The sequence below is a fragment of the Drosophila elegans genome, unplaced genomic scaffold (genome assembly GCF_018152505.1).
Source record: "Drosophila elegans isolate 14027-0461.03 unplaced genomic scaffold, ASM1815250v1 contig_208, whole genome shotgun sequence".
Taxonomy (NCBI): Eukaryota; Metazoa; Arthropoda; class Insecta; order Diptera; family Drosophilidae; genus Drosophila; species Drosophila elegans.
The window spans coordinates 15,575,001-15,595,693 of record NW_024545578.1 but is presented as its reverse complement, the minus strand read 5'-3'; the positions used below and the strand labels follow the sequence as shown (position 1 = coordinate 15,595,693).

At 38.0% G+C, this 20,693-nt stretch overlaps 1 protein-coding gene across 1 annotated transcript; it reads left to right on the top strand.

Moving 5' to 3' along the window:
* The first annotated feature begins 79 nt into the window (after nt 1-79).
* On the top strand, nt 80-20,627 carry LOC108150186 (tetraspanin-18). Its single transcript, XM_017278182.2, has 7 exons — nt 80-271; nt 513-596; nt 14,229-14,346; nt 14,814-14,912; nt 16,084-16,212; nt 18,895-19,254; nt 19,316-20,627. The coding sequence occupies exons 3-7, from the start codon at nt 14,281-14,283 to the stop codon at nt 19,463-19,465; spliced, it is 804 nt and encodes a 267-aa protein (XP_017133671.1). The 5' UTR covers nt 80-271; nt 513-596; nt 14,229-14,280; the 3' UTR covers nt 19,466-20,627.
* The last annotated feature ends 66 nt before the right edge of the window (nt 20,628-20,693 follow it).

Genomic DNA, 20,693 nt, shown 5'->3' with positions numbered 1-20,693 from the left:
AGCCGAGCTTTCAGCTAGAGCAACCTGCTTTCCGCGCATGTATTGGTGGTGGCTGTGGCAGCAGCAGCAGCAGCTCAAAAACGGCTTCAGTTCGAAAGCAAGCTTCCAAGCAGACGGTCGCACATCCCACTGATTCGCAGCTGAACGAGTGCCGAGTGATTTAAGCCACGATTCGAGTCTAGTGCCGAGTGCAGTTGTATCGTGGTCGGTGCCTGGAAGCATCCAAAACACACCCTACGCTCTCTTCTCGGGCCCCAGTTTTAAGCCATCGGTGCGTCTCTATCTGAATTTCGCTGTGTGCGTGATTTTGTGTATAATTTTTTGCGCGCGCTCAATCAAAACAGTGCTGCGTACTCCCCGTTCACTTACTGTATGCCCCAGCATCAACAATATTTACCAGCCGCCAATAACTTCCCCCCCATCAACAAGAAAAATTTGTTATAAAAGTGTTGTGCTCTTTTTCGCCCTGCCAAATATTCTAAAAATACAAAAATATTCCGGAATCATTGCAGTTTGACATATCCAGTGGGTCGTAAATCTTCGACGAACCGTAAATTATTAAATAGCTCGCTACGCAGCGTGCTCATATTTTACAGGTAAGTTTTTGCCTTAGTTTTGGAAGTGCGCATATTTCTCAAAAGGAGAATAAAAAAAATTGTACGAAATAAGCATAGCGAGTGCTACTGTTCCCAGTGAAAAGCCACCAACCCACCACCCACGCCCTTGGGCATCCCATCATTCGGGCCCAGCCCTCGACCATCCGCTTTGTTGATACGCACACACTTTTTGCGCCGCTCCTGCTCCTGATTCCCCGCCCCCTTTTTTTGATTGCTGATGCTGCCCCCACTCCACTCCTGGATTCCTTTTGCGCTCCTGCTCTTGGGTACCGTTGCCTTTTGGGGCCGCTGCCCTGGCATCTGTGCCACTTTTCAATTGCGCCGCCTTTCTTTATGTTTATCACTAATTCTACATTACCTCTCCAATAGGGACAGAGAAAGAAATTATTATTTTCATTTCTTATTACCAAAAAGTACCATCTCATACCGGACATAGAGCATAAAATAAAAAAATTAATTTTTTGTTTTTAGAAATTCTTGTTCAAATAAATTGTTTGATTGCACATATGTTTAGGATTATTTTAAAATAGTTTCCATCACATTTTTCTATAGCAGTACTTAATTCTGGACCACCTTATAATCAGTTTCCACTGTCACTTAACCAATGGATGTTAAAGATATTCTTACGGAAAGACTATGTATTGCTGATTATAATGTCGTCGATGTATTGTATGGCTACTTACATATTTTTCCAGTGTATTTGCAGTGAAAGGTTCCCTTTTGCAGTTTCCTTTCCATAACTCTTGCCTCTCTCCCTCTCTCATTCTTTGTTGTTGTGAAGTGTGTAAATTTTTGTGCAATTTCTTGAGCTACACCGCCATTCGCTTTTTGATCTTGAAAACATGCTGACTCCGGGTTCTCTCCCCTCAGAGCAACCTGTCCGCTCCGCTAGAGTTTCGAACAAGTTTGTCAGGAAAACCAATAAAGCAAGTAGAATTGCTTATTGGAAATGAGCTAAGAATGAGACGGAGAAACTGAGAGAGAAAGAGAAAGATAGAGGGAGAGAGCAAAAGAGCAAAATCCCACAAATCTCGTATTTGATATCGCACTAAATGGGGGAATGGGGCTACGAGGCTGATTATTATTACTTTCCAGAACTGCAGACTCACTTTTATTTCTTTAGTTTATTACCTTGCGAAATTACCAATTTAGTTATTCGAAATGTTTATCTCTGCACGGAAATGTGGAAAATTATATAAACGTTACGTGACTGTAAATTCGTGTTTGATTTTAATCTTTTAATCAGCTGACAGCAGTCTGTATAAATAATAATTAAAGGGGTGCAAAGAGAACTAACATTTTAATGACATTGAAACCTGAAAGAGTTTTGCTCAATTTATCGGTTGCACTGGCCATAAATTGTGGGCAAATAAGTATTTAAAAACGGAATTCTCACAATTAAACAACAAATATTTTACGAATTCCTTTAAACTCGACGAAAACCTTGCTGACATTTTCATAAATATTTAAAATTCCTTTAAAATGCAAGCAATTTTAATATTTAAAGCTTTCCGAATGTCGGGGGAACTGATTTAAAAATGTAAACAGAACAAAAGAAGAAAAGCCATCAAATTGAAATTGTGTTTAATAAATTGTTGTTTAAAGAAAAAACTAGAGATTTATATTTTTAACTTAATTGAAGAATGTTTTTTGCAAGCCATTTACATTTTTTTTCGGACAAGACGAAAGCCCTCAGAACATATTAATGATTAAACTTTAATTCAATATTATGGGAATCTTATTTTATTTTGAAAGTTGGTTTAGATCGAAGTTTTTAAGAATGTTAAATTATTCACCGGAAAAGGGTAGTAATAAATTCTGAGCCAATCAGTGCATTTTTCTACAATTTCTTAGGTCTAATAGCATTTTTCATCTTATCAACCCACTCACATCTCCATTGCTTGGGGGTTCGCCAAAGCACCCGTCAATTGCGATTAAGTAAGTGCTTTAAAACTGGCTTCCCCAGCTTCCTATCTGTTCGATACATAAAAACTAAAAGGGTAAGAAATCATTGAAACTAGCTTAAGCAGGTGATGAGCTAAAATGTTATGTACTTCGTTTAGAAAGGTGCAAACTGCACCTGCAACTGGGTGCCAGAAACTTAGGCAAACATTTGAGGAGGGTTTTCTTATGGCTCGAATCGAAGGCGTGACAAAACGATTCACAGCACTCCGAAAACCGTTAACCGTGTTTGCCAAGCCAACCCGTTTTGGCCGACGATGTGCTCGCACACAGAACTTGGTCTAAAGAGTTGGCCAAACTTTCCATTGCGAAATCTCAGGAGAGCGCACGCTAATGCACAGCCAAAAGGCAATAACTCAATTGGCAAATATCCGCAGCAGTCGCAGAACCATGAAGCCGACTCGCTGACTTGCCGAAATGTGCAACATAACTCAATTAGTCGAATAAGAGCAGTGTACAAAACATCAGGTTGTCGAAACGACGCCTCAGCGAGCATGAAATTGGCCAAAGGCCAATGGATTTATCATATAGAGCAAACCCCTTCATATGAGGGGATATATAGACCACGGACTCTTTGACGCTTTTGGCCCCCAAAACACGATGTTAAACGACTTTTTTAAGCGCCGTTCCAAGGTGAACGGGGCACCCTGAACAGGGCCAAGCTGGACAGTATCTTTAGCTGTATCTGTATCTGTATCTGTGTCTGCAAGTCCACTAAAATGTATCTGCATCGGGTTACGTGTTGCGCATGCGTTGTCTCTACATATTTTATGGTAATTTAAACTTGATCCACTCGCCGCCTTGGACTTTCACACACATCACAGTCACACACCACCCTCATCGAGTGGTGTTCTTCGCCGGTCCGGTGGAATTTCCCACAACCTTCTTGTATTACATGGGCTTTCTGTTTGTGGCTCGAATTACGGCCGCATGGTGGCAAGTTCATTGCTTCTGGTCGGCGGTCAGTTGCATTTAAAATCAAGCCAGCAATTCTTCACCCGGCAACACTTCATTCCAGCATTAGATCTCCGCCTCTTTGGCGTAAATTGCCTGCACTTTCAGCGGAAACCCAGCCAAACAGTACACATATTTCGAGTGGCTGTCCCACTGTGATTTGCGGCAATTGTCCAGCCATCTGGTCGACCAACCGACCATCCGCCTTGTGCCTGGGATACTTAATAGCTCGGCTATATTTGCGGCTTTCCATTCCGATCGATTCGATGCTAGTTACTTTGTCATTGTCTCAATGAAACAATAGTCAATCCCAGCTGAAGTCCCTAGCTGGTCATTTCGCAAACGTTTCTATCGGCAATGTAAACTGTCATTGATTTAAGTTAATTAAAAACTTTAAGCCAGCCAGTTGGAGCTGAAGAAAAGAGGGAAACCTAATCGCGTTATACAGTTCAAAAAAAAAAAAGGTAGCTTAACACAATTGCATTTACTCAAGGTTTTCAGGTTTAATTTAAACTCTGGTCAGCTCACTTAAAATTGATTCGGTACTTACAAACTGTTGAAATGCATTTTACTCTTTAAAAACAAAAGAGAAACCAGTAAGAAAGATTAGAAAGTTAAACTAAGGCAATATACTAACTAATTTTAGTTTCCAGCCAGCAAAGATTATTATGTCATGAAAAGCTTGCTAAACTTAATTTTCAGAGGAAAAGCAAAATGACACCACAAGCACAAATCTTCTTATGTCATGATAAGTTTACCCTTTAATCATATGATTAATTCATAATCGCCTTTCGAGGCCCTTGGCAATTTTCCCACTGGTATCTCTTTGTCCCATTTTCTCATTTCTTATGCCCAGCAGGTTGGTGCACACATAAGTATTTCCCCGACACATGATTAATGAACCGAAACTAGTAACAACTGCACGCATTGTTCGGGAAGCCAAAAACAAAATAAAGCGGACTGTAAAAATGTTTACTTTCGCAAGCCATGAAAATCTCCAGACGGCAAAAGCGAAAAAAGATTGTGACGATTGCGCAATTGGAAATGCGTAACTTCGATTTCTGGACTTAATTGAGGTGCCTAGGGAAAGTAATGGGGTATCAGCAATTAACGCAGTTACCCACTATAATCGCTGCTCGCCCACCGAACTCGAACTCGGAAGCCCCCAATGAAGTGATACATAATGTTTTTATTTGTGTTTACCATTTGTAAGTGATTGAAATGTCGACGTGGATCAAGTGTGCGTCTTAACTTCATTTTGAAATTTTGTTTTTTTTCGAAAAGAAAAGAAAAGTGAAAGTCCAAATATGCAAGGCGACGTGCTGCTGCAACAATGCATATTAATTTTTGTTTTGTTTTTATTTTTGTGATGGCACGCCTCTGGTTATTTTTTGGAATTTTCTTTGCCTCGCATATGCAAAGCGATTAACACCAAAGAACGCGTTGGCAATTGTTTTACCATTTCTACCCCACCCTTTTGGCCAAATGCTCATGTTTGGCTAAGAAAAGTAGTAGGCAAAGGTTTACTTTGGCTATTGCCTTTATATTTGGTTTTTTTAGCTGATGCAATTGGTCAGCTACACAGCATGTGGAAGCGGACAAGTTTTGGGATACAGAGCACAGCAGGTGGCTGGGTGAGTTTGCTGGCGTTTTATTTTGGAGCCTAGAGTGGCAGCTTAGTTTGCTTTCTCGGTTAAGTTTTATTTGCCATATAATCGGAGTAGGCAAACGCATTGCATAAGTTTGTTTTAAGGCCCGAATTATGCTGTACGTGGAATGTCCGATGGACTGCAGATCGTTTTTTATAATGTGCACATGACATTTATTAACCCATTACGTCTTTATTTAACAATAAACTTTAACAGCGAGGATGGTAATGTCAATAAAAACATATAATATTAGTAATATGTCAACATCTTCGAAACCATTCAGTTTTTCTATCCTTTGGTTTTCTCATTGTTCTTTATTTAAAAATAAATTGACTTCTTTGTTTATTATAAAAAAAAACAAACCTGTTTAAGATGTAGCATACTTTAAATTATTTATTACCCCCACAAAAACTATGAAGAATCTAAAATCTGAATTATAAATCTTAAGTGCAGATTACATCAGCTGAGATATATGCAGCCCTTTTTTTGCTGGCACTCTGTTCTCACATTCCGGGAAGGCTTTTACAGGAAGTAGTAAGTCTGGCTCCGTTATTAGATAAGTTGTGCACTGTACCATAGTCGTGGGGGGAGGGTCTGAACTGACGAACGTCATCAGAAAACTTCCCACATAAATTTAGCCAGCTCTGCTGGGATGTGCGCGTACACTCGTACTCTCACCGAGCGATGCGATATTTCATAGTTGCATAGGCGGTGGTAGGCACTTTTTTTCTACATTTTTGCACTCCCATGCGTTGGGGAGTAGCATGTATGGATACTGAAAATGAACCAAACCGAACTGAACTGAAACGATTCGAGACGAAATGAAAAACTTGCCCCACAGCCGAATGAGTGAGCTTGCAAAATATCGAATGAGAAGCCATTGATTGCACCGCAAATTGCCAAACGGCAAAATGTGAATCGGCTTGGCCAACACGAAGTTTCAAAAAATTATCTTTCCATGTGGCAGGAGGAAGTGCCAAAGGTTGTGAATGTGAAAGTTGAGTTGGGTTTGAGCTTGGCCGAAGGAGAGGTGTATTAGCCGCAAGTTAAGCGCATTGAACTTGGCCCCCCAAGGGGCCAAAAGAAAGTTAAATAACCAGCGAAGATCACAAGTGCCAACACACGATCCGTAGTTTTCACACTTAAGCTCGCGTGTGGATGCAACTGTCACTGCAACGTATCTGCGAGATACTTATTTCATTTAAACATATAAAAAGTAATGTGTGAGAGCTGCTGCTGCTGCTGCTCGTTTAAGGCCGCAATTTGCGCCCCGTGACTCGAAATGGGTATTATCTAAAACCAGGGGGCACCTTAATACCTCGTTGGGCCCCCGGAATCTCTACTTCACTTCGCGACTGAGCATCTGTTTAGCTTGTCGTCCGCCCACGCAGAAAATGGATGCCGAAAAGGGTGATGCGGGGTGGCCCACAACTTTAATGGAAATTTATTTGCATCTGTTATGAATTGAAGTGACAGCGGGCGTTGGTTATGCTGTACTCGGTTATGTTTTGTCTCTCAAACGCAGGAAATTGACGCTCCACACAGCACACACGGCGTATGTGTAATCTCCAACAACAATGGCATATGAACTCTCAATTAAAAGACAGAAAAAAACAATGGGAATATATAGGGACTGTCTCTTAAATAGCACAATTGAAGTGGGATTGTTTGATTAAAAGTTGGATAAAAAGCTGGATTATATTGGCACTTTTTTTAATCAAAAAGCTTTTTATGTTACAACTCAAAATTGTTTGTGCTTAAAAAGAAATTCCACTTCATTAGTTAATTAAATTAAATGTAAAATATATTAATTTATATATATAAAATCATCCATGATTTTAATACTTACTAGCCGCAAACTAAAGATTGAATTACTTTATGTTTTTCATTAAATCATTTAATATACTTTACAATTGAATTTAATTTAATTTGGCATGTATACATAAAACTCAGCTTCGCCCAGTTTAAGCTCTCAAAAAATTTTGCATAAAAACCTTCTAAGGCCTGGACATTCTACCATTCTTGCCCACTGATTTATATGCATAAGTTATATAACTTGACTCCCATTATTATTCCAAACTTTTGTATTTTCATCCAACTTTGATTTGACTTTGCCGCCTCTTTCTTCTTTTGTTTATCTTTGTCGAAACGCCTCATTATGCTACGCAAACAGAGACATTTTAAAGCATTTCATCAGTTTATTTTATTGATGAAAAGTGAAAAAAACCAGTAACAACAAACTCAGCGAGGAGGAGGCAGCCAGGTACAGACAAAAGCAAATCATTTGCCAGCTCATTATGAGCTAAATAAATGTAAGTGTGTCAACCTCGTTCAAGCTCTGTAATTCAGACTGACAGCTACAGATACAGATATATTGTAGTACACTATTACCCGTCTTGCAGCTTAACTGGAGCAATGAACAATAATAAACCAAAAAGCCAGAGACATTGAACAAATTCTGGCTGTGAGCATTTCACTTTTCACAAAAAGCCGAGGCAGAAACTGAATAATTAAAAAGAACAAATTAATAAAGAACCGGAGTGGGCTGCACGAGGGCGGGGAACCTTCTCAATTAAGTAAATACATATATATGTGCAAAGTTACTTTTCTTTGTCCACAGCGATGGTAATTGGCCCCAAATAGTTTCGTTTTTCTCCGTCCCCCACTTTGCTATTTACCTTAAAGTAGGTCAGTGTCTGAAATGTTATTCGATGTCTCGCGTTCTTGACAAAAATTTGATGCATAAGCGAAAATATTTGGGTGGGTCAAATAATTTAGTTTCAAAGAGAAAAAAGTTCTTTAATTACGAGTTATTTGATATAGAATTCTTTTATCTTTTTTTATTAAAAATAAATTAAGAAATCATTTCATCGCCAAGTCAGTCTAATGGAATGTCACTATCATAGATTATTTTATCTCAAAAAGTAAAACAAAGAATGCAGTCTAAAAAAATTTGCATCTTATCAGAATTTCGTTTCTTCTTCAAAAAACTTTGCAAAAGTTAATTATGAGTTCCAAAGCTCATCAATATTTTGACAATCTATGATTAAAATCTCTCAGCAAATTAAAGTTTTGACATTTTACCTATTTTACAGAAAAGTTGTCAGAGACATTTGCATATCAACTCCCTACCACTTTTTCGTAATCAAATCTAGAGTAAAACTTTTGAAAATTTCCTCAACCAACTAGAAATAAATTCGCAAAAATGTATCGCATAACTCTGCTAAATGGCCAGACGTGTCTGGTTCCCTTGTGGTCGGTTAGCTATAGTAGTTGGCTGGTTCATTGGTGACAACCCACCGGCTTGGCTACCAGATCTGGGTTCTGCACAGTAAAAAAAACTAAGCAAGTTGCTAATTCTTTTTAAATTTAATTTGATTAGATGTGAAGGAGTATCAACAGGCCGAACTAGTTTCTAAAATCAAATTAGTATTTTAAAACAAACATAACTTGAGTCTGGGAATAGTAAGATAATTAGTTAGAATTCAAGTTATTTGATGTCATTTGAAAATGAAATAATTGAAGACTATTTTTTGCAGTGTTGCTGTTCGACGGATCTCGTAACACGATGCTGTGGGCGGGGGGCGTGGCCGGGGGAATTGGGGCTGGGGCGTTGCCATCTGCGCTCGCTTATGGCACACAGCTTGGTCCAGTGCACATGGCCCAAACGAAGCTGTCAGGTGTTAAATTGGCAAGCCATCAAATGGCGGCAAACATGGCAACAAACATAGTCGAAGCAAAGACCATTGACCTAAAAAAAGAAGTGTAGAGTCAGACAAAGGGGTCTCCTCTTCAACTCGAAGACCTCAAATTAAAGTTGGGGTTTTGACTTCGTCTCGTGCCTGAGCCCACTAATTATGTCAAATTAACGCACTTCATGTGATTATATAAGCAAACTAACAAAAACTAACAGACGGAGTTGAATGACTCTACAAAGTGAAAAATGAAAATAATAAACTCAATTTATAAGACACTCAATTAGCCTTATGTGAGGTGCTGTCGAATCGTAAGATTCATTTAATTAGACCACTTCAAGGTATAATTTTGGCACAATCCTGTTGTAAATTCTGGTGCTTTGCCTTTATGTAGATTTTGAAATTTGCCGCTCGACAAGCGAATCAAGTTATTTGCCTGACTTTTTTGTTTTGCGTTATATTTGCATTAATTAAGCAAAATTTATAAATAAATTGATTGTGTCGCTCGTGCGGCAGCACAAACAACAAGAGCTTTAATATTGCGCTATATTTTGCCCAATTAATGTATTTTTATTCCAGTTGGATAAGTTCGGGTTTAAAGCCTTTTTTATAGGGGACACAAATTTAGCAATCAACGGGGGACAAGAAAATGTTGGGTAAACAAAATGCTAAACTTTGTACAAGGGACAGCAGTTGCGTAAAGTTTAAATCTGTTGCGAAGATTACTTTTGGATTTTATTCGATTGGAAAAATATGATAAATTTGCTCTTATAAACAAAAAGGGTTTCTTTATATAATATATTTTGCCGTGTTTAAAGGGTAAATTATTAATTATCTATGTCGGGCAAAATAATACTTATTTATCCATAATTAGTTTTGTTTACATATGAAAATTCATGCATCGTTTTTGTCATTGTTAAATGAGCGAGGCATATGAAAGTTTTATTTATTTATTATTTTAAATAAATATATAAATCAAAGTTTGTTTTAATTAGACAAAAACGAAAACAGCTTTAGGCTGTAAGTTCAGTAAAAATTACAAACAAAAATTAAATTTGTCATATAAAAATTGTATCTATAGATTCAGACAAGCTAGAAAAAATGGTAACCTCTTGTTATAAGCTGTAGAGTTTAATCAATTATGCGAGCAATTAAGTTTCGCCCTCATCCAATGAACCATATTTTAGTATGCTCCACAAGCAAATTAAGGCATTAACATTCCACTTAGTAGAACCATTTATAAGTAAGTAGTTCCCACACATCAAACCAGCTGCTTGAAATCCACTCACATATGCATACTTAAGATCTTGAGGGAACGGGAGGAGGATTGGTGTGCCACCCACCTGCATTTAAGTACTGTTTGGGGAGAGGGTTGACCCAATTGAGGCTTAATACTCCATAATTTAATTACCCGGCTTGAGAGTTTGGAGGGAAACCGCATCTATAAAGACGAACAACGGAAAAGAACGAATTTCTCACGCTTTGACAGATAGAAAAGTGGCTCTGTGGTTCTGCAGCACTTTTGGTTTCGAGCGTGATGAGTTTTTCCACGATTGCTATTTCACATTTCCCAGCTCCGGAGCCAGCCGGCCAATCAAATCAGAATCGAAGAGCGGAGAAAAATGGGTAACGGGCTGCGAAGCAGGGAAACAGAAAGCATTGGCAATAAATAAAATTTCTAAATTCTTGGCAAGCCAGCGAACGTGACAAGTGTGAACACACATGTATGCGAGAGTGCAACTGGGAATGGGGAAATAACATCTCCAGTCGAAAAGTTATGGCCAAAGGTTTTGACAGCCCTTTCAGTTCAAGCGCAGCACTGTTTCCCTCTCAACTCTTATTTCCCCCAACTTTTTTTTTTAATTAATACAAGTTACGACTTTCTTTAACCTATTTTGCCGGCGACCTGCTGAAGAAAAGATCGGCTGCTGGTACAGAAAGAAAATCACTTCCAGTCCCACAATCGAGCCCCGCTCGAATTTCCTTTTTGCAATAGAAAATGCTTTAATCACCATCGCAATACCGAAAAAAATGTGCATTGTTTTAAGAGCTCTCAGCTCCCTAGACTTCCACTTCCACAGCAGCCGGCAAAACAAAACTTTCTACGGTTAAAAAATGCTGTACGAGCATGTGCAAGCATTTAATTACGCAAATAATAAACAAAGCCCGATTCGAAATCCGAATGCAAGTTAACTGCGAAGCCCATAAATTTGCAATTTATTTTTTCGATTTTTTCTGTTTTTTTTTTGTATTTGCTGCTGCATATTTAACTACAGATGTGTATATACGGACAAGCTTTAAACGAGATTTATTTAATTTTCTTTTTACCTGTACAAAGACCCTCGTGAATTGGCTTTTGAATATGTAAAATAGATAAATTTATTTATAATGCTATATATACAAGTTTATTGTAAAAGAATAAAAGTGCTATCATTTCATAAAAAAGCATTTCTTTTTTGTGGTGTTTAAGTAAAGTGTGTGTTAAAGTAAGTGTGTATAACAGTGCATACCTTTACTTAAAAATCAAGTAAAGTTTCCTTTTAAAAATTCCAAGTGCTAAACCTATTTGTTTTATGAAAAATTAATGTTTCTCTCATATGATATTTGAATTTGAGTTTGCTGGAAAGCAGATATTAATATTTGAGTTAGATGAAATGCTGATGCTGAGCTTGCTGAACTTTTGCCAATATTATGCATGGGCCACTTGAAAGTTAATTACAAGATTTGGGCCCCTGCAAGTGTGTGGATGTTCTGAGAGTGTGTGTGTATTGGCCATGTAGTCGCGCAAGAGTGTGTGTGCTAATGGCAAGCTTTTGAATTTTGTATGGGCTCATGGCATCGGAAGCCAGAAACGAGAAACCAGCAGCTACGGCTTAGTGAGTGGCTGCTGGAAGCTTTTCCGATTTTCCACTCAGCCGAAGCATTAATTAACGCTTAGAGTCGAACTGCAGCATTAATTAATAGATAAGGGGTAAAGGTTGAAACGTTTGGAGATAAAATCAGAATCAAATTTCCAAAGAGTGGGCGTTAATAGGAGAGGAGTAAAGCTATTAGGTAAATATTTATTAAATAAATATTATAAAGTTTAGAATTTAAAAGTGACAATTTTGGCCTCACTCATATTTACTTATTTTTTATCACATTTTTGAATGCTCTGTGGATGTTTGCTTATCAACCAATCCGGTATTGCTTTATTCAAATCAAAATCCAATGGGATAAAATTCAAACTGGAATGCTAATTAAATGCAAATAAAAATCATTTTTTAATACTTTATCTCTCAGTTGAAAACCTCAAACAGACAAATGACTTGGGCGTCAATATTCGTAGACAATACCTTGAATTTGACTTGGAACATATTAAAAATTCAATGCCACAACCATTAGGCACTATATGCACATCCGTTAGTCAGCCATTTGCATGTGCTATCAGCAGAAAATTTAAACTAATTTAAAGCCAGAACGACGGATGTCTAAAACAATGGAAAAGCAATTAAAAATTTGTGATAAACTTTTGTTGGGAGAAGGGTTCTTTACTGGGATGAAAAAGTGCAAATTGTGGGGGATGTGGCGCCCACATAAACTTGGCTTTTGTGTGTGTGTAGACCCCTAGAGCGTTTTGCATTCAAGTACCTTATGCACTCAGTGGGTTAAAAGCTACGGTTGAAATGCTGGCGTGGAGAACTCAATATTTTTCACACAATTTAAAAACAAATGTCATATAGTTCTATAAACACTGGTAAAACCTTTGCTTATTCTACTTGATTTTCTTTTTGTCAAGGTGATTTTTTTAAATCATTAATTATAACAAAAGTACACCAAACTTGTACATCAATAAATCAATTAAAAACATAGCAAAATTCGTTTTATGAAAGGCAAACTTATTTTTATTGAATTAAGAAATGTTATTCTAGTGCTAAAAAAAACTTAAACAAACAAATACAAAATTCGTTTCATGAAATTCCAACTAACTTAAATAAAGAAGCACATAAATATGTTTATTTAACCTGTAGACGTCAAGGAATATGACATCTTAAGTGCTATTCTTTTGACCGCATCTGTGTAGGTGTGCGTACACAATTACATTTTGGCCAAAACATCATTAGGGATGCAAAGGGCGAGTGGGGGGGTGTGGATGGCAGAGCGCTTTTACCGGGCTCAAAGGGACCAGCTAAAGAATGAGAACAAAAATGTTGGCAAGGAAAATGTTAGCCCGTCGCCGCGACTTGGCAACAGAACAGCATCGAAACTGAGGCAGAAAAAGAGGGCTTAGCTCCGCTGCCGAGTGCTCTACTTTTCCAACTTCAATAGCTCGTGACATTGTTTGTGTGTGTATATATTTACCCAAATAACAACGCACACATATGCCCAGCACAGTGAGCTGAGAACTTGGCTCGAACCAGCTGGCTGCCAGCCGCAGCAGCAGTTTCTGAAAAGAAAAGTGCTAAGCGAGGTTGAGATTGTGGCAGAGGGGAAAAAAGCGGGAAAGTGGCGGGGAAGCTGTTCTGCTGCTAATAAGAAAGTTTACGTAAAGCGAGAGGCTAAAAATTGAGATTCCCGATGAATTAATGAATGAACGAAAGCTTGTAATTTACTTGAACACATACATATTTGGCTGCTCTAGGAATTAACGTATAGTTTTATCTGATGACGGCAGGCGGCGAGCACTTACTAAAACCGTGATTAATTTAAATTTAAATCGCATTTAAGTCTTGTTAGAGAACTTGTTTAAATGATCAAATATACACATAGAAACACTTATAATGATAATCTCTTTTTAAGGGAAAGTAACTTGGTTAGTTTATAACAATTTAAAATTATCAAATGCAAAGTTCAGCTAAAATAAAAATTTTGAATCAGGATGGACATATTATATAAAAATTGTATATTCTTTATAAAGTAGTATATATTTTAAATTAGTTGTTTTAACTTAAAAACATTTTTAAACAATATATTTTGAAGTCCAAAAATCTCAACTTAAATGTTCCAAAAAATGTTGGATCATTTCAATTTGGGCTTTCTTTTCATCTTGAATATTTCCCGCTGAAGTCATTTATTCAATAAATTTTAACGTCCAACTTTACATGTTAATTTGTAAGGCACGGGGCACGTACAAACATGGCCGATAACGAATGCAACATGGCTAGAAATACTTTTCTTGTTTATTTACGCTTCTTGGTATTTTGGTTATTATGTCGTTTTGTTTTGTGACACTTTCTTTTTGTGTTGTGCTATGCCCAGCGAAGTGTGCGCCACTTAACATGAAGTTAAGTAAATTAAGTAAAAATATTTTAATTAAATTAGAAACCTCACTTGCAGAGTGCTAAACGTGGAATTTCTCTTTGTCATTGCAGTTGAGAGAGCTCCGAGGAGGAAAACAGCCCCAAGATTTCGAAAACAACGAAAATGGTCTTCGACTGTGGAGTCTGGTGTGCAAAGTATTTGCTTTGCATATTCAATTTTATATTTTTCGTAAGTACCAAATGATGTAATGCCAGATTGTGGCTGCTTGTGGGCTTTTGTGATTTATGCACCGGGTGCATATGGGTTGCACATATAGAGGTGTGTTCATGTCATACCATTCCATACAATACCATACATCCCATCAAATTCCATTGCAACTCAATCAAGCAAATCTCTGCGCATGCGCTGGTGCTTTTTCCCGCATTTTCAGCTCGGCGGTTCGTCGGTTCATTGACTTTCTGCCGGCGTCGTCATCATCATCATTATCATCTTGATTGCCGAACCTCATCATCGGCATTTTCGAATGCAATCAACTTGGGCAGGCAACGTCATAATAATAACAATCATCAAACTGCGTTTGCATGTCCAACGGGGGGATTTGTGTTTTATGCTTTATGTTTCAATGAAACACACAAATGCGCGCTACCTGTACACACACATATTTATGTATATTTTTGTTGTGTTTTGTCTTGCAGGTGCTAGGCACAATTATATTCGGCGTCGGCCTTTGGCTGGCCGTGGACAAGCACTCGCTGATTGCTCTCCTCAAGTTGGCCGAGAGTGAGCGCATTGAGGTAAGACGAACGGGGCTTCCAAATACCCAATACCAATACCAACACCAAATAGCAGTCCCAAACCCAATCCCAATCCCCACCCAACTCCGGGTGAAAGTGTTGCCGCGGAAACACCCCCTGACAGAGGCCCCAAGAAACCGCTGCAATTCACCCAATTATAACGCAATTTATACGCAACCCATCGAAGTGTGTAATTCACATATCGAAAACGTAGTAAATCTTAGTAAATCAACCCCGAAATGTAGATCAAACTGACGTGCAGGTGCTCAGGTAAAAGCGGGCAGTGGAACTATGATTATTAAAAAAAAATGTAATTGTAGAATAAACATGTAGTTTGGTGGGGAAATGGTCGGCACGAGTAACACAAAAACGCTAATCAAAATGCACGATGCATTGTTCTGGCACACTGTCTAACAATAAGGGAAGGTTTTTGGGTTGAAATAATAGACCCCCTACTCTATATAAGGTACTAAAAAATTATATGGTATCTAGCCAGTATTTTGATATGTTCTAAGGCGAAGCTTTAAAAATTGCACCTAATTTGAATTTATTCTGGGAAACGCTAAGGTCGGTAGTAAAAATAATTGGTAAGTTGTAAGTCCAATTTTTAGAATTTGATTGTAAAATTAACTACATTCTTTTGTGTAAAATTATTCGAAGCTTAACACACACATTCTCTGGGGACTTTTACCCAATTCACACAAATAAACTTTTCCAACTAATTCACAACTATGACAAATTCCATCAAAAGTTGCATGTTCAGCGTCAGCTAAAGTTTGGGTGGAACTCACTTTGCTATCTGACTGGGTGTAAAGGGTTTTTCGCTTTGGCCAAACAAATGAACAGTACATGTCCGCACGGGGACTAATTGTGTGGCTACCTAGGATAAACATGCAAAAACTAATTGAGAAGCTTTAGCAGGAACTCCGTGTTGGGTTGTTGGTCAATGAACTTGCATTGTAGGTACATAGTTTCGAAACCTTTATCTGAGATCTTATAATTTGCCTACAACAATTGAAGAAAATATGCGTATAATTCAATTACACGAATGAGGAAGACGACAATTTTTGGCCAGTTCAAAGTTTAATTACGTATACGCAGTGTAGAAATCATCTGCAATTACTCTCACATTTCTGACTATTTGTTTCTGCTCTCTTTGTATTTATTGTAGCAATTTACACAGCCGCAGGTCATAGAGCAGCTGGCCTATGTTCTGCTCGTCATCGGAGCCGTCATGTTCTTCATGAGCTTCTTGGGCTATTTGGGAGCAATGCGAGAGTCCCGCTGTCTGCTGTCGACGGTAAGTGAACAGATCGAATTTGGGTTAGAGGTCCGCAAAGACAGTCCGAACCAAAACTGAAATTCATTCAAGAAATTATTGTGGGTGTATGGTAATAACATAAATAGTTTAAGTGACAATTTATATTTTATTATCTGTGCTTTATCTTTTCAAATGAGTGAACAATGTTCAGAAAATTGAAGGTCATTAAAAAATCTAATTTAAGATTATAGTTGGTAAAATAATAGCTAATTTTGTTTCTATTAAAAAATTATAGCTAGACTTCAACGGTGAAGTTTATATAATTAAGTTAATAAAAAAGTTATTCATATTTGCAAAATATCAAACAACCATATTTACCTGAAAGCCGAAACTTAATAAATTTTTATTTTAACAAAAAATAATTGAATAGAAAAGAAAGCTGTAGTAAAAACAAATTTACTTTTCATTATCGAGTAACTCTCCTACGGTACCGAGACGCAATGTCACAAATTTACATTTTCCCCACCCAATCAATGAGTTCAATCAGAGTTTTACGAGCTTGCATCATCGGATACATTGTAATTGAGGAGATGACAGGCAGACTCCGAAGATGCATAGCTCAGGGAATGGGATTCGAGCTGGCCGATTGCCAAGCGTTTGTTTGCATATTTCACCGAAAAACTTTGCCGTTGAAGAGGATTTTCAATTGACTTTGACTCTTGGCTGGAAAAACCGTTGAAGGCACTCGAGAGAAAGTTGTACATGGCTGGGTATTGCTATAGGTAAATTATCGTATATAGATACATCCATATCGTGGTCAGGGCAGGCATGTTTGAACGATTGGTTAAGCGGCCCCCATGACAAGCCCTTCACTTGGCCATGTCTCTGTGGTCTTTGGCTGTGAGTGGAATTGTAATTTCTCTAGACTAGAGAAGACAATTTACATTAGCAGCAAGTGGCCAAGAGGGACGGCCCAGGGACTTTCTATGGTCGAGTGTGCTCACTCGGTGCGATTGTGGTAATTAATAAACTGTTTTTATCGCATTTACCTGCATTATTTACTCCGGGACGCGCCCATATTTCTGGGCTTGGCCGGTTAAATTGCAGCGACAAACAGGTGAATTCAATTTACCCTAGCGAGATGGGAAGGTGGGGGGGTAATGCGATGGAGGGGACAGTGCTTTGCGCATGCGCAGCGGTGCCGAACACGCGACCTGCATGCGACCCTCTTGGGTTTTGCACTTAAATTAGCCAAGGCCGTTCGGTTAACGCATCCCAAGGTTGGACCGACTCTTGGCATGGCTAACATGTCTTAGCATTGATTTTTTAAACCAAAAATGTTTTTAAGCAAACTACTGCAGGGGCACTCGCGTAGCTAAATGCTTTCAAATCGCTACACTTGGCATGCAAACAAAGTGAGGCTGCTCTCCATAGGCCGCAATTTGGTGGGATTGCATGTGTATCTGACAGATACATTTGCAAGCGGCTACCAACGCCTACGATGGCTGAAATGAAATGCTGCCAGGCGTAACAGCCACAACTACAACCAGAGAAAACCGAGCATATCAGGGCAACAACCACAATATCAGTGACAACATTAGTCAGGCACTTAGAAAAACCTTTTAAATAAGCCAAATATTAGGAAAGTTATTTCAAGATATTACAAGATTATAAGATCATTACATTTAATGATACATTACATTCAATGATACAATGATTCATTATCAAACTGATCTGAACAATTGTTGGTAATAGGTCTTTTAATATCAAACAATATACGGATAATAATACATTGGCAGATATAATGTTTGTTTAATTTTAAAATAACATAAAATAACTCTAGAAAAATAGATAGTGTTGGTTGTTTAACGTTTCCTTAACAAATGGATAAATAGATAGAAAAAATGGAGGCACAGGTTTAATTTTCTTAGCCTCTTTTACAAATTTAAAGGATTTTTGTACATTTAAGTTTCGTTTAAGGTCTCGTTTAAAATTAAATAAAGATAATTTATATTTAATTTATTTTTATATCAGTTTCAAACGGTTTGAATTTTTTTTCCCTGCATTACTCAGCCAGAATGGTAGAATGAAACGCCGCAAAAGCATTTTCGAAACATGCAAGAAAACATTGAGAAATGACCTTCAGCATTGTGCTGCATGCTGCGACCTCCCCCTCCATCCGGCCAACCGCCCATCCACCCATCCGCCCACTTGCCCACTCGCCATTTAAGCCGCATCTATATCTGTATCTAACCGTGGATTCTTGCGGCTGTGTGTGTTTGGGCCAAACTCACCACCAGCGGCAGGCCGACAAATGCTGAACATTTGGCTCAGGGTCAAATGACTAGATTTTTCTGCACGGCTCACAAAGTGCCCGACGAATTGGGTCAACCGCGTGTGAGCATTATAAATAAACCAGGCAACCATAACAAGAAATCATTGAATTTATTACTCAATAATGAATGATAAACATGATGCTCTTATTATTACTTGCAGTTCTATTTGGTTTTAAAAGAGAAGAATTAAATATTATTAAACTTAATATTAAACTGTTAAACTGTTAAATTAATATTAAACTGTTTAGATGAACTCAAACAAATAGATTTCTGAACTGAGAATTGATCCAATACATAATAAAGTAGTAATTTATTAAAGCCACTATGAAAAAATTATTAAATGAGATGAATTTAAAACAATTAATATTTATATGTTAATTTGCAGTACGGAACCTTTTTGATACTTTTGCTGGTGGCCGAGATCGTGGCCGGTGGACTGGCCGCCTTCTACAAGGACAAGGTGCGGGCCGAGAGCAAAAACTTCTTGCAGACGACCATCACCAGCTATTCGCTGGGCGAGAATGTGGATGCCACTTCGCTGATGTGGAACCAGCTGATGGGCAACTTCGGCTGCTGTGGCATCAATGACTACCGCGACTTTGAGGCCTCGCCGGCGTGGGTAAGCGGCAAGGGTAACCGCACCATTCCGGAGGCGTGCTGCATCCTCAAGGATGTGGCCAAGTTGGTGCCACGCGACGAAGACTGTGCAACCAATCCCAGCGACAGCAACAGTTTCTACAAGAAGGTATGTGTGCAAAATCCCCAGAAATTGATTAAATTCTAATCCAATTTGTATTTTCTTATAGGGCTGCTACGAAGTCTTTACCGAGTGGCTGATTGCACAACGTGAACTGATCATTGTGGCCATTGTGGTGGGCATTGTGCACCTGGTCCTGATCATTCTAGCCTTTGCCCTGTGCAAGGCCTTTGCCAAATACAACGACATGCGCCTGTAAATTGGAGATGACGAGGACAGCGGATGTTGTGACAGTTTTCAGAGTTAGCAAAGTAGACGTAGGAACGAGATGAGCCAAAACAGCAGGACAGTGAAGAGCGACGATCCCTCCTAGAACTCCCCCAGAAACCAACAATACAAGAATGCAACAATACAACACCCTACCGAACACCGCGACGTGCTCAATGGAAAAAAAACAAAATGAATTCTGCATTTGCCGCATGGAACGGGTCAAAACAATTACACACACAGTTTAATACAGCTCTACTCTAACGATAAGCTAAGATCATAGCCAGCATAATCCATTTACCGATAATATTCAAGAATATCTTACACGAAATGTTGCTCAATGTTTTGCCAGCAAACACGGATGGAATTAGAGATCGGGAAAGTTTTACGATTGAAACTCACACTTGGAATATTTATTTGTAAATCTGTTTTGATAGCAGTTTTTAGTTGTTAAGTAGTAAACTACAATATGCGTAATATTGTAACTATTTTTTCTTAGTCTTTTACGATTTTGTTATGCAATCAGGCATTCGAAAACCACTCAAAAACATCACAGAAACCACATAAATTAAGGCGATAGACAACAGACAAATTTTTAAGATTGAGCGAACCATGAAATCAATTTTGAAAGATTACTTTTAACGAGGCATATAAGTTTGGATGCCGCAAGAAACATAACGCCCATTAAAATACAAACATGCTTATATACAAATATCAATTGAAAAAGATAAACAATGAAATGGCATTGACATTGTACTAGTATGTGTATTAGTTGGTAAGTCTCTAATTTTAAGTTGTAATTTTAGTTGTTTTTGCTATGGCTATCTTCGAGTTTTTAACTACATATGCCGGGGCACGAGGCATCGTGTTGCCGGCTCTTTTGTTAAAAATGAATGTTGTACATTTTTGAATTCTATATATACATATATAACTATTATTAATGCATATTATATACACGTATGTCTGTAGTTTACTTAATGTACTTTTTGGAAACAGCGAAATGAAAAGCCCTAAATCGAAAGCATAAAAACATTAAACGAAAAAACACTAAAATTATAAACTCCCATTGAACGCAAGACAAAACCCCCATTTAATGATGTACATTTCTGAACGTGAATGAAAAAGTAATTAAAATAAAGAAAAATTAAATGAAATTTAAATGTATTTAAATTGGGACGAAACTGATGTTTCCGAGTTTTGTAGTAGTAAGCTTTTAACGA